Source organism: Morone saxatilis, unplaced genomic scaffold (assembly GCF_004916995.1).
Source record: "Morone saxatilis isolate NCDOM2014 unplaced genomic scaffold, NCSU_SB_2.0 Contig8, whole genome shotgun sequence".
In the NCBI taxonomy this organism is placed as follows: domain Eukaryota; kingdom Metazoa; phylum Chordata; class Actinopteri; family Moronidae; genus Morone; species Morone saxatilis.
The window spans coordinates 4,614,489-4,628,541 of NW_023340257.1; the positions used below are offsets into that span (position 1 = coordinate 4,614,489).

At 41.8% G+C, this 14,053-nt stretch overlaps 2 protein-coding genes across 2 annotated transcripts in view; one reads left to right on the forward strand and one right to left on the reverse strand.

The window, feature by feature from the left end:
• The window catches only part of LOC118341966 (phosphatidylinositol 4,5-bisphosphate 3-kinase catalytic subunit beta isoform-like), a 38,032-nt gene that overhangs the window by 17,642 nt on the left and 6,337 nt on the right, over positions 1-14,053 (reverse strand). The gene's annotated exons all lie outside the window — the stretch shown is intronic.
• Positions 374-14,033, forward strand: LOC118341670 (phosphatidylinositol 4,5-bisphosphate 3-kinase catalytic subunit beta isoform-like). The gene is made up of 17 exons (XM_035679988.1): positions 374-556; positions 1,680-1,847; positions 4,606-4,695; positions 5,896-6,150; positions 6,261-6,357; positions 6,466-6,596; positions 6,873-6,923; positions 7,852-8,040; positions 8,479-8,600; positions 8,925-9,068; positions 9,194-9,293; positions 9,773-9,966; positions 10,052-10,161; positions 10,274-10,352; positions 11,912-12,079; positions 12,211-12,334; positions 12,440-14,033. Exons 1-17 carry the CDS (start codon positions 425-427, stop codon positions 12,731-12,733), a joined length of 2,448 nt encoding a protein of 815 aa, XP_035535881.1. The 5' UTR covers positions 374-424; the 3' UTR covers positions 12,734-14,033.

Genomic DNA, 14,053 nt, shown 5'->3' on the forward strand with positions numbered 1-14,053 from the left:
AGTGCACAGTCTGTCGCAGCAGTTAATTCAGCCGCGAACACACATGTCCAATTGAGCATTTGTGTCTGTGTGTTATGTTAAGCCCTGTTTATGTCCATCAGTCTCTTATTCTCTCTTTGGTTTTCTCTATTTATCTCATCTAGACATAACTCTATTTATGAACAATTATGTACTGTATGTCTGTACCTAAAAATTGGTGATCATGTTTCATTATCTTACTGCTATCTTAACATTCCTCCTCACTATTTTATATAAGCCTATAGTCCTGATTTGACCAAAAAAACTGTTTTGTGATGAGTTATCTGCTTCCAGTTTGAGCTTGGGGCACATGAATCAATCTCTCTCTCTTTCTCTGTTTTCCTGTCTTGTCTTGCAGGACTCAGCCAGTCTGAAGGTGGCATCGTCCAGCACCCCCATTGATCTGATGGAGCTGGCCCTGAGGAAGTGGCTGACCACCCACGGGCCCGAGGAGGAGGCATGGAGGGGTCAGTACGTGCTGAGAGTCAGCCACTGTCTGGAGTTCCTCTGTGGAGACCACCCCCTGATTCAGTACAAGGTCAGTGGCTGCACGGTAACTCTGTCAGGTGTCTATCGGTGACTGATCCTTATTTAGATTTGTCACGCCTTGTGTCAATATCACATCCAGAAATATCAGAGACCGTTCTTATAAAAAAGTGATGCTTAGTGATTGTTGTACTGTTACACTGGCGAAAGGCCAAACTCTGCTCTGTGATTCCAAGAAGAGATGTTGTGAGGTGTGACTGGGGAAAGTTGTGGTATAAACTAAAATGAATGGGCTTGAACCATGCAGCTGATGGCTCAACAATAATGTTTTTGGTTACAGTGCGAATGGTGGTTTGTGTTTTTACATGATGCATGTTCATGGGTAACTTGTTTTCTACTGACTCAGGCAACCATTATGGCTATGTGTGCCCCGGACACAGACACAAACTTCATTTCTAACGTATTGTAAATGGAGCGCCACAACATAGGAAAGCATACACAGTAGTCCCATCATTCTCTTTGCTCTTAATTGTAAACATTAGTTGGCTAGTTTTCAGTTGCAGATGGAGTGAAAGAGCTGTTATAAACAATTTAGAAGAGGGCATCACACAAAGAAGTCACTGGGCATAACAAGCAGCAATATTGGAGTTTTCTGCAGGAAGTACTGATGGATGGCTGAAAGCAGCTAAAGCATACATTAGCATGCAGGAAAGTAACCGTCGTAGGCACAGAGATACGTTAATCAAGTCTTGTCCCATGGCCTGCACGGGGTACTGGTTACGCTTCTGTGAAATGAAAATGCCTTAAGTTCTGGAGGTCTTTATTATGAGAAAGGTATCATGAAATTTGAGATATTCCAAACTCAAACACCCTAAACGTGTGTTTGCTACTGGATTCAAGTGGGTTATGAGCCCAATTAGACAAACACTGTTGTTGTGTGGAAGAATCGGAGCATTAAGGCAGGGTTTTGCAGCCTCAGTATATGTGTATGTATCGCAAGTTCAGCAAGCTTAGTGTGTAGCTGTTGTTTTTTGTTTTTACATAAGATTTAAATCAATTATAACACCAAGGTATTTGAAATTGGATGGGTTCCCGTCTGTGTGCACTCTTTTATGTTAGGGAAGGCTTAAATATGCACATAGCTAAACAAATTTCCTGTCCTGTCTTGCTTGCAGTACATCCGCACATGCATGCAAGCCAAGGAGTCTCCACACCTCACCCTGGTCCACACCAGCGCCATCAAGGCCATGTTTGACAAGGAAATCTCTGCCATTGGAGCTGTGGTTGGCCGCAAGTCCTCCAACCCACCTTTACCACTACCTCCCAAGAGAAGGGCTCCCACGGTTAGTCCAGTAATGTGTGTGTGTGTGAATGAATGTACTTCTCACTTCTGTGTTGTGGTGCTTTTATCTATCCAACATCTGATATTGTTTTCAGAGGAACTTACTAAGGTAACTGATTGTTTTTGTCTTCAGTGGCTAAAGTGAAGTTTGTCATTTTCATTTGTTGGAAATCTATTCATCATTAATGTGGTTGAATTCATTGCCAGTCACTAAACTGTGTAACTTCTGTGTGCAGTGATTATTTGGCATCCCCAGCACTAAAACTGAGGGTGTGATACACATATGAAAATGTTCTAATGTAATCTAGATAACAACCACTTAATATCCGCCAGAGTTACTGAATAGTGTTCTTGCTTCACCACGATAGTAGAAGCGCCACAGTTTGATTGATTCACCTGCACTGAACGAGGCAGGTGTGGAGGTTTACCAAGTAAACATGTTCTCAGCAGCTGCCGTCTGTCTTTTATGAGCCAGTGTTCTGAGTGTGTCGGAGCAAGCCTGCACTGCCCCTGCCAGCATCTGCCACGTTGTCAGGAAACATCGCTAGCTCCTCTCTGCTGTTGATGCCAGGTGCACAGTGACACCACTCCTCGATGTGTGCATCCACCATTTTAAATGTCAGGTTGAATTTAATTGGCCTTTGTTACCGAGTCTCCTGGGGTTTTAATTGCCTGACGCCATGCTGACTCTTGCTTCCCACTGTTATGTGGTGTGGAAAGTCTGTAAATATAACGGGTAAATCATCTTGTAAAATATTACCACATTATATTTATGACAAATAGTCATAACAGCAGAACCTCATCACAACATCACTTCTACTTACTGTTCCCATGTTGCTTACTGTCATTGTGTATTATGATGAATTCAGGCCTGCAAAGATGAAAATGTCCAATGTTGAATAATTTTATTAATGCAGCTTATAGATGAGATGGTAGTCTATAAAGAACCCCCCATGAAGCCCAGAATAATTGAAAGTGGGCTGAAACTAATAATTATTTCATTATCGACTAATCTTTTTCATCACAATTTCAAGTCCAAGGTACCCAGTTAAAGGTCCAGTGTGTAGAATTAAGCGGCATCTAGCTGTGTAGTTGCAGATCGCAACTCTGTCGCTTCACCCTCCTCTATCAAGCACAAAGGAGAAACTACAAAAACAGGTGGCAGCGAAACACACAAGAAAATTTAACGCCCTTATCTAGCCAGTATTTAGTTTGTCCCCTTGGGTTACTGTAGAAACATGGCAGTTCAACATTGTGGACTCCACAGATGAAGACCTGTGGCGTCTGTCGATATAAACAGCTTATTCTAAGGTAACAAAAACACAAGGATTCCTATATTTAGGTATTTACACTAATGAAAACCCTCATATATATTCCATTTCTGCCAATAGATCCTCCTAAATGTTATACGCTGGACCTTTAAAGTGACTGTTTTTGTTTGACCAATACTCTAAAACTAAAAGATATTCAATTTACTGTCCTAGAAGACTAAGAAAGATTGATTCAGTGATTCTAGGTTCAGTTTTTAGGCATTTTTGCCTTTATATGACTCAGAGAGACAGACAGGAAAGGTGGAGACTTTCTTTTCTGCAACCCTTCTTGCTTAATCTTGTTTTCATTAACACAGAAATATTTCAGACTACACTTTTTTCCCCCACATCATACTAAGAAACCACCTGACTGTAACGCTCCACCACTTCTGATGAATATACGTACTCCCTCAGAATTCTCTTGCCGAGCCATTAACTGGAAACATTTATTAGTAATGTAATTCATCAGAACATTAGAGTGATCACATTTAAAGCCAGGATGGGCCTTGCTCTGCATTACATCTCCAACTTTCTATTGCCCTCTGTTTCTGATATCCTCTGATGATTTTGTTCCAGGATCTATGTTTAGACACAAAGATGAAAGAGCATCTGCTGCTGTGATTCCCAGACCACAATATGAACTGCTTGTGGAGACCAGGGCCACAAAGCCTGTTGTTTTTAAAGTATATTTTGTGATTTGTTGATTATTTTGCTGTTTGTATTGAATCTGATCGTGTATTTAGAAATGCTCTTGTATTGTTATACACTGTTATGTTACTGTAATGCAATGGAGGGAGGTTGGCCAAGACAGAAGCAGATTTCTTGCAAGACTGTAAGTTTACTGTAGCAGTGTTGTTCTGAGACAGGAAGTGAGATTAATTTTCAGGAAAGGAACCTGTTATTGGATGCTCTGCTGTCTGTGTGGTAGGAAATATGACTGATAATTGGTCAAAACAAAGCCAGCGAGGACAGCAGAGGGACTGGGCGTTTCTGTGATCCTACAGTACATGGAGGTCCTGTTTCTGTCTTTAACAGTAGAGGCAGACACAAATATAGTCTCTTATCTGACAAGAAGCAAATTACACACACCATCACACTCGCACAAACATTTAAAGACATCAACACGCACACACATCGACACACAAAGACAGAGGCCGCAAACAGCAGGAAGTGTGCTAGTTAGTCATGTTCATAGACTCTAGGTGTCATGTGATGCTGTTTTTCCTGCTGACTGCTGACCCTTGCAAATCCACTTGGCTATCAGAATGACCTGCCTGACCTCCCACATTGTTTGTGTTTTTTAACGTGTATATGTGTGTTTGTGTGTATGGAGGGAACTGTTGGGTGTGAAGAAGCTGAGTAGGGGGGATAGTTATTTTTACTGTACATTATGCTAATACTGCTCACTCATTGCAAGTCTCTCTTTCTCCTCTCACTTTCCCTCTGCAGCAAGTACAGACATGTGTGTGGGGTGTGTCTAGCCCGTTTAAGATAGTCCTGGTGAACGGCAGCAAGGTGAATGCGGAGGAGACTGCCAAGGTAACGCTTGTTTTGTCCACATCCATAAAACATTAATGTATGTTCCTGTTAATATGTCACTGCACACACACACACACACACACACACACACACAGTTGTGCCACATCTCCCACACTGTTTTACTTTTACAGTAATAACACACTGACGTCAGTCAGTTGGGTAATGCAAAGATGTCATGAAAGGTTTTTAATAATAGTTTCGGCTTGAATATGAAGCCACAGTAAATACTTCTGAATAGCTTGTTAATCTGCATGAACTCCTTTTGTTTTCACAAGGCTGAGCACGAACAAAGTTAAAGTCAAAGGATAAGTGCCATGAAAACACCAAACTCATTAATGAATCTATCTTACTAACAAATATTGTCTGTGTTGCCAAAGCCTGATATATCTCATTCCTCTGTGCCATAGAGCTCCATTGTTGTCCAAAAACTATTAAAAACACATCAGACTGGAGCCACACTGTTGCACTGGCTGTGACATGTTCCGTCACTTGCCCTGAAAAAAACACACACACAGAGCACCAAATGTGGATTAATAGTCGCCAACAAAGGCACTATTTACTCCTGTTTCACTAATGGTTTCTAAAAACTACAGTTTTAAAATTAAAACTTTATATGTGTGACCCGATTTACTTCTTCAGTTGGAATTAATGTGTTTGGAGCCACAGACACAGAGAGACGGGCTAATGCACTGTTGGCTTTGTTATTGTCATGACATTTGTTGGAAATATGAAAAATATAGAAGCCCATCAGGCTTAAAGGACCAGTGTGTAGAATTTAGTGGCGTCTAGCGGTGTAGTTTGGTTTGTCTCTTCTGGGCTACTGTAGAAACATAGCAGTTCAACATGGCGACCTGCTCGCACAGCCGTCTGTAGATAAAAACGTTCCCGATGTTCTGAGGGGTGAAAGACAGAGAGACAAGGCAACAGTTCATTTTCAGGAAAGATTATACACTACTGAAACACGTACCTATGAATATGTAATTCCATTTCTGCCAATAGATCCTCCTAAATGTTACACACTGGACCTTTAACCTTTAATTATGCCTTATATTACAAACTTATTTCTTATGAAATGTTTCTGGCTGGAAAAGCTGAAGCAGGCTAGCTTAAAAACAAATAGCAAAATTAACAAAATTAAATATAAGATACTATCTCCTCACTTCCCCTCTTCATGCCAACTCCTCCCTCCATTCCACCCAGGTCCAGGTGAGGGCGGGGCTGTTCCACGGCACAGAGCTGCTGTGCAAGCCGGCTGTGAGCAGTGAGAGCAGTGGACGCTCAGACCACACGTGGAAAGACAGCACGCTGGAGTTTGACATCTCTGTCTCTGACCTTCCCCGCATGACCCGCCTCTGCTTTGCTATCTATGCCGTTATGGATAAGGTCAAGAAGCAGAAGTCTACCAAAAATGCTCACATAAACAAGTACCAGACCATCCGCAAAGCAGGGAAAGTGGTATGAAACATCCTTGTACATGGACCTACGCTGTCTTTCCACACATCTGCTACACCATCCTAAGATTGTCCTTAACTTTCACTACTTTTTACTCTCTCTCTGTGATTCAGCACTACCCCATAGCCTGGGTCAACACCATGGTGTTTGACTATAAAGGCCAGCTGAAGACAGGAGACATCATCCTGCACTGCTGGTCTTCCTTTCCTGGTAAAAACACATACACACACTCGTGCTTACTTCATATCTACTAATGCAGTTAAACCAGCCTTCTCCAGTGATGCAGTAAATGCATGTCATTTCATGTGTCTTACCCAGATGAACTTGAAGAGATGCTGAACCCCATAGGAACCATTCAGACCAACCCGTACACTGAGAACGCTACAGCACTGCACATCCACTTCCCAGAGTACTCGTCACACCCCATCATCTTCCCTCCCTTCGACAAGGTCAGACAGCTGTCTGTCATCGTACTCCGTGTACCATACTCACCCTATGTCTGAACTTAGATGACTGGATGAGACCTCTGTGGCCTTTTTTTAAGGACTCGACTGCAGTTGAATTTGTCATCCCATTGGCTTAGTGCTCCTTATAATGGTACCCAGTGATTATGATGAAGTGGTGGCTGTTAGCATGAGAGGATCAGGACGTGCTCAGCCTGCCTAATGCGCTGTGTCAGTGTGTGTGTTCACTCATACGGTGCTTACTTGCTCACTTTTTTGCAGATACTGGAAAAAGCTGCAGAGATCGCCAGAGCAAATGACTGTGCACCCATGGTGAGTGGATGTACAGTGGAAGGTGATTGTGTTAACAGGCCTAAATATTTGTATGCATTCAGAATACATGTAAGGGCACACAAATAATTTCAGATGTTTGTGTCAGATTGCCTTGTAACAAATAGGCATGCTGCCTCATTTTCTCTCTATCTCTCCCTCTCACACACACTTTTAACAGACACGCACGCACTGCTAGTTTCCTTGGAAACACATTGTTATCACTTTGGCAGGGTGTAGCAGCAAAAATATTTCAGTCCCCTTCAAAACTAGAGACTCTAATCAGATTACTTGTATGTTTTCCTGTCTCACCGCCCCTCAACTAAAACCCCACTCCTGGGCGTGTTGTAGCCAGTTACATAACACTGTGTTATGTAGAGGGCATGCCTGAAGGCCCCCCTTTAATGTGAGGGCTGTGTGTGAATCTATGGATCAGCACCTAATATGTATTGTTTATTTTTTTACTGTATGTCAATTTGTGAATCTGTTTACAGATCCAAGTGGTTAATCTGCCAATATAATCAAAGTTAGACCTGTCATCCATTTTATTTTAGCATAGCATTACTCAGCTGGCATTATTGGCTGTTTAAAGCATGCGTGTCCCTTTTATGAATCAGGCAGCATACAACTTGTTTTAAACAGAGACAATTCAGTGTTAGTCCTTGATTTGTGAATTGTGATGAGAAGGCAGTTTGATGAGAAATTGCATATACTTTGATACACGCCTGCCATCTTGTGGGTCTTTACAGTCACTGCTGATAGTCATCATCATCCTCTCATGTCCTTTCACATCCTGGCTCCACTTCCAATTTTCCTTCATTAACACTCCTTCACCCCCTTACCCTCTCTGTCCTCTACATCTTCTTAATCTTCTCCTTCTCGAACTCCCCAACCCAACCGACCATTCTTCCCTCCTCATCATTTCTCTCAGAGTCGTGGGGGTAAGAAGTTCCACATAGAGCTGAAGGAGATCATGGAGCGTGATGCGCTCTCTCAGCTGTGTGAAAACGAGAAGGATTTAATCTGGACGCTACGCCACGACTGTAGAGAGAATTTCCCTCAGTCGCTGCCCAAGCTGCTACTCTCCGTCAAGTGGAGCAAACATGAGGACATGGCCCAGGTTAGCCAGCGTACCTGCTGTTTATGCAGTTATTTTCAGTATACACTTATAATTTACTTTTTGCTTTAAAAGACAAAAACAAAATCCTGTTTAATTCAGGACTGAAAATATTTTTTTAAACTTTTAAATACTATTACTAGAGTACTTATTATATACATATATGTTATATATAATATATTATCTCAATATATACCAGTTTTAGCTGTTAAGATTATTATTTTTTGTATTGGTTGGGGCTGCACTTTTGGCCAATATTAACATGATGGTTATACATCAAATTTAAATTGACAGAAAACTACCCCCACTATCAGATTTGACTGAATCTGCCTTGGAATAAAACATATTAAACATTGTATTGTATTGTAATGTATTGAACAGTATACTGTATGTATGTAACTCTGATTAAACAGTGTCTGAGTATTTGTGTGTGTCTCTCAGCTCCAGGCACTGCTTCAGATCTGGCCCAAACTGAGTCCCAGAGATGCTCTGGAGCTTCTGGACTTCAACTACCCTGACCAGTATGTCAGGGAATATGCTGTGAGATGTCTGCGTGATATGAGGTTAACATATGCATCCACCCACACATACATTTTTATACAACACAGTGGCCTTCTTTTTATTTCTTTGTCTCATATTGAAGCTCCTACATATATACCATATGTAATCCAGCACACTGTTACATTCTCTGTGCTCCTTGCTGTTTGATTATAAATGACTAAATGCATGAGTTATTGTCAGATGATAGTGTTGTGTGATGTCTTTTTCCTGAAGGCACGTACTCATTTCAAATCCAACTAAAAGTTTAAAGATAAAAGAAAGGAAATCAGACAACCTCTTTTTTTACGCTACTCTCCCTCTTCCTTTCTCCTATCTCCCCTCACCAGTAATGAGGAGCTGTCGCAGTACTTGTTACAGTTGGTGCAGGTGTTGCGTTATGAGCCCTACTATGATTGTGCCCTCACCCACTTCCTGCTGGAGCGTGCCCAGAGAAACCGCAAGATAGGACACTTCCTCTTCTGGCACCTACGGTGTGTACAGACACACATGTCTGTGTGCATGTGTGTTGCAGATTAGAAAGAAATAGACATAGATTAAATGTTTGTGAAAGGATTTGAGTTTTTTCTGATTGTGGCTGTTGTGCTGCCTTCTACAGGTCAGAGATCCACATGCCAGCTGTTTCAGTCCAGTTTGCCCTCATCCTGGAAGCCTACTGTAGAGGCAGCATCCCTCATATTGAGGTCCTAAAGAAACAGGTAGGAGACACACACACAATACATTTTATTACTTGACTCATACAAACACGTTGTTTCCATTTAATTTTTTTGCTCTGTATTATGTCCCATTCCTCAATTCCATAACTATGCCTCAGACTTTTACCCTACCAGTCCATACTCTATTGTTGATCCTAGCAGGACTAGATTTAGGATATTTTTAGCCCATCACACTGACAGCTGTGTCACCCTCCTGCCCTATGACCTTTGCCCTCTATAGTGTTGATTCTGACAGTCACTCCTGTGGACGCTTCCTTCTACTTCCTCATCCGCACATATATCATACCGTCATATATCTGGCCACATTCCTGTCTGGAAGAGCACACACACTGGCTTGGGATTACAATGCTGACAATAGTCTGTTTATGGAGAATGAGTTCACTTGTCTCATCCATAGGGATTGTTGGCTGGTTTCAGTTAAACAAATTCTGACATATTGTTCTGTGTTGTTACTGTACCAGGTTGAAGCCCTGAGTAAGCTAAAGTCGGTGAACGAGCTAATTAAACTGGGAACCATCAAGAACGCTCGTAAGGCCAAGGAGGCAATGTTGACAAAGGAGGCCATGATGACTTGTCTAAGGCAAAGCGGCTACTCAGAGACTCTGTCAGACCTGCACTCCCCTCTAAACCCCAATGTCCTGCTGTCTGGCATCAAGTAAGACAACACCACTCTGATCACAGGTCCAAAGTTTTAGATCAAGTTGAACTTTCTCAGCTCATTTCCTCTCTCTCTCTATCAGCGTGGAGAAGTGTCGGTACATGGACTCAAAGATGAAGCCACTCTGGATTGTTTACAACAACAAGCTGATGGGGGGAGACACCCTGGGAATCATCTTCAAGAACGGCGATGGTAGGCGGAATCAAGGGGGGGGTAGAGATACTGCAAGGTCATGATGATGCTTTTGCTTTTAAAAGCACAATATTTTATTTTAAAATTAAGAAAACTTACTTACTTTTTCTAGACCTGAGGCAAGACATGTTGACCCTCCAGATTTTGAGGTTAATGGATCTGCTATGGAAGGAGGCAAATCTGGACCTCAGGTGAGTCTTTTTTGTCTGTGTGTGTGTGTGACTTTGTCGAACTTGTTTGTTCCTGCTCTCTGTGGAGAAGTGGAAGCTCTGGTGGAGTGCAGCAGAGGAGGGGAGACACTAAGTTACCCCATGCTAATTTGACCTCCAACCCTTTTACACCATAGACATCCCCACACACACACAGAAAGTCACTCACTCACACCCACACACACACACACACAGAGACACACTCACATACTCACACATACAATATCTGCATTACATCCTAATCAAATCCACACTTTTGCACTTTTACAAACCCCTTTTCTCCCTTCCTCATACACTGACACATCTGGAGCTGAGCAGTGGAGGGGGGTTGTTTTGACAGTTGAGCTTGAGGACGGTGCTTCAGATTACAGGGACACGGGTTCAGAGTTCAAACACAGTGATGGGACATTGTGGATGAAGGGAGGGACAGTGTAATGAAACCACTATGATGTGGTGGATGCGACTTTGTTCTGTGATTTCTTGCTGATGTATTTTACTGCACGTATCCTTAATTGTTGGCCGTCTGAAGTAGTTTTTCTCATTTATTTAAACTCAACACCCATCAAGTTGCATAAGAAATGCCTTGAAGGCATTTGGTCTCCATTAAACTCTGTCAAACTGCAAATTAAATCTATGAATTTAGTCTGCTTTGAGCACTGGGTCTCAGCTGTTTGATATGTAATACCTTCGGGGGACTATGTCAGTATTCTTAGGAAGATTTGTCAGGTCACGTAATTCTGCATCCTGCAAAATGAAGGCCTGCTGCCATCTTGTGGAAAGAAAGAAAAAGTTAAAGTGAGTTAAGAAGAAAATGAACCATCAGCTCGCTGGTCTACGTGCCATCACGTAATCACCATATGTTCTTCACCGTATGTTCCCATCTGTCCTGTCTCAACTCAGTGTAAACAGTATGAGATTGTACACCGTCACACAGGGTGAATTGCACCCAGGGGAGTGCTATACGATTGAGATTTTCAAATAAACCACTGCCTAATATCTTAATCTCATAAATACGCAACACTGGAGCTAGATCTACAGCAACACACACAAAGCTACATTTACACTGCCAGTCGGATGACCCAAATCAGATTTCTGATTCATGTGGCACAGATTTTTGGATCTTGTTTGGTCATGTTTTTGAGGACAGTGTTCATATGTATGTAGAAAAAAATATGACTATCACTACTACATTTGATATTTTTTGCCGTAGTATTTCAAGTATAAACACAATCAGAAATGTGTAAGAAAAAAACCCAAAAGCTAGTGGTTGTAATTGGTATTTTCCAGGCTTAATTACTGTGAAATATATATATTTGTATGTTTGTAGTAGAAATTGTGGCAATAAGTATGAATGTGAAAAAGACGTGATTAAATGATTATGTGTTCTGCATGTATCAGTAGGGGTTCCTTTTGGGAATCTTTTAGATCTACCCACCAGATGCCCCAGGGTGGATATGTGCACAATGTTCCAATTGATGTCATCAATAATTTCTTTCTTTCTTTCTTTCTTTCTTTCTTTTCTTTATCTTCATACCATGCAGAATCGTACCGTATGGTTGCCTAGCAACAGGTGACCGGGCAGGGCTGATTGAGGTAGTCTCATCAGCAGACACGATTGCAAACATCCAGCTGACCAGCAGCAACGTGGCAGCAGCTGCCGCCTTCAACAAGGATGCTTTGCTCAACTGGCTCAAAGAGAGAAACACTGGGTAAGACGCTGCCTGCTGAGTAAACCAACCCTTCATTAACTGAGCAGCTCTGGACTGCAGGATGTGTTACAGGTGGCAGTGACCACTAAGGCTTATTCAGAATGTGTCCTGTGTATATTTTTTATTGACAGTGATGCTCTTGAGCGGGCTATCGAGGAGTTCACTCTGTCATGTGCAGGCTACTGTGTAGCCACCTACGTCCTGGGCATCGGAGACCGCCACAGCGACAACATCATGGTCCGCAGCACGGGACAGGTTGGACACACTTTTGTTTGTTTAATCTGTATACATTATCTACTCACTGCGTTTGGTTTCTTCCTGGTTCCACGGTGCTCACTGATTGGCCTTCTTGTCCATCAGCTCTTCCACATAGACTTTGGCCACATCCTGGGCAACTTCAAGTCCAAGTTTGGCATCAAGAGGGAGCGTGTACCATTCATCCTCACACACGACTTCATCCACGTCATACAGCAGGGCAAGACGGGGTACACAGAAAAATTTGGCAGGTTTGTTCCACTTAGTTCATCCTTTTGTCTTCGGGCCCTCTGCCTTTCTCTCTGTCTCTCTCTATCCTGCCTATCTACTCAATTGAAAATTAAGCCAAACTCAAACTCCTCCTACCTTTTTATCATACAGTTCAACTGGGCTGTTTGATTGTGTAATAGGCCTCTGAAGGTATTATTGAATAGGGTGATCAGATGGATGCATCATTGGATTTAGATGACTTTGTTTAGAACAGTGTTTCTCAAACAACTTACCATATTAGCAAATATTGCGTTCTCCATGTACCACCATTATGACGATGTTAAAATTTACAGCGCAGGCCGACCCTATTCAGCTACGGACGCTTCATGCAGGAGGCTGGTTTAGTCCTAATAAAGAAGATTATTTATTGCTGACTGAGCAGAGCCGGTTGAACAACCAGAGCTCATTTGGTGTAAAAGGAGTATTCCTGGTCCACACTTATATTCCCAGTAGTTCCTGTTTGGAACCATGATTTCAGAGTTTTTGAACCATTCATTTTACCTCCATCGACTATCTTACCATCACATTTTAGCTCATTAATAATCATGGATATATGATTGTGCTATGTGTATGAACGTGACTTTGTAGCAAGCCGATATTGAAACAAAATATTACAGAAAATGCTAAACTTATTTTAAATTACATTTTAGAAATCTCATAAATTAAGTACTTGTATTTCAAATTGTGTAGTATTTCGATAGTAATATATGTTTCTTGATAAACATTTCATTTTTAAAAAATATTTCAGAGATTCCTGCGTGTAGCTCATGTATCACCAGTGCTACACATACCATAGTTTGGGAACCAGTGGTTTAGACCATAAAAGAGGCAGTCAACATCATTTTTCAGTAAGAAAACAGGCCTGTTGCAAACAAACAACTTAAATGTATATGATGAACAAGTACCGTCAGTCAGCATCTCTAGCACTGAAATGAGCCTTAGGTAGGTAAATGAAGTTGATGTCTTCTGCATCAAAGAGGCTATATAAGAATAAGGAGCCTGGGAATCAAGATTATTGTGTTTTTATGTTATGAAGACATAAACAAAGGCGTCTGGGCCATTTTTGAAAAGTCTAGAGCTTGATGATTATGAAAAACTTGAGTTGTGCTTCAATAAGGGAGCCTTTCTCGTAGCAAACCTTTTGTGCTAAGCTTAGGAGAGAAGGCAGAATATTTTAAGAACGAGACGTATAATAATCAAAACAAACAAAATCATTTGTAATTTTGTAATAGAATCAAATGTTTGATCACTGCAACTGTATTTTTTGGTGTCTTATAAGCCCATAAGGGTTGGGCACATAAAATCAATCAATCATCAACCACAGCTTGCACACGCTTGCTGGTGCAGTACCCTCTTCCACCAGCAGCTGGCAGTAGGAGCTCAGGCACTGATGAACGTCTCCCAGCAAGTTGCACTAAGTGAGCGTCGGTGTGGCACATCAGACCGGCT

Bases quoted from the DNA above. Each gene is read 5' to 3' on its own strand.
- LOC118341670 (XM_035679988.1), top strand. From the start codon at position 425: ATGGAGCTGGCCCTGAGGAAGTGGCTGACCACCCACGGGCCCGAGGAG. The intron at 1,848-4,605 runs GTTAGTCCAGTA...TTCCCTCTGCAG, and splicing joins CCAAGAGAAGGGCTCCCACG to CAAGTACAGACATGTGTGTG. The intron at 6,924-7,851 runs GTGAGTGGATGT...CATTTCTCTCAG, and splicing joins CAAATGACTGTGCACCCATG to AGTCGTGGGGGTAAGAAGTT.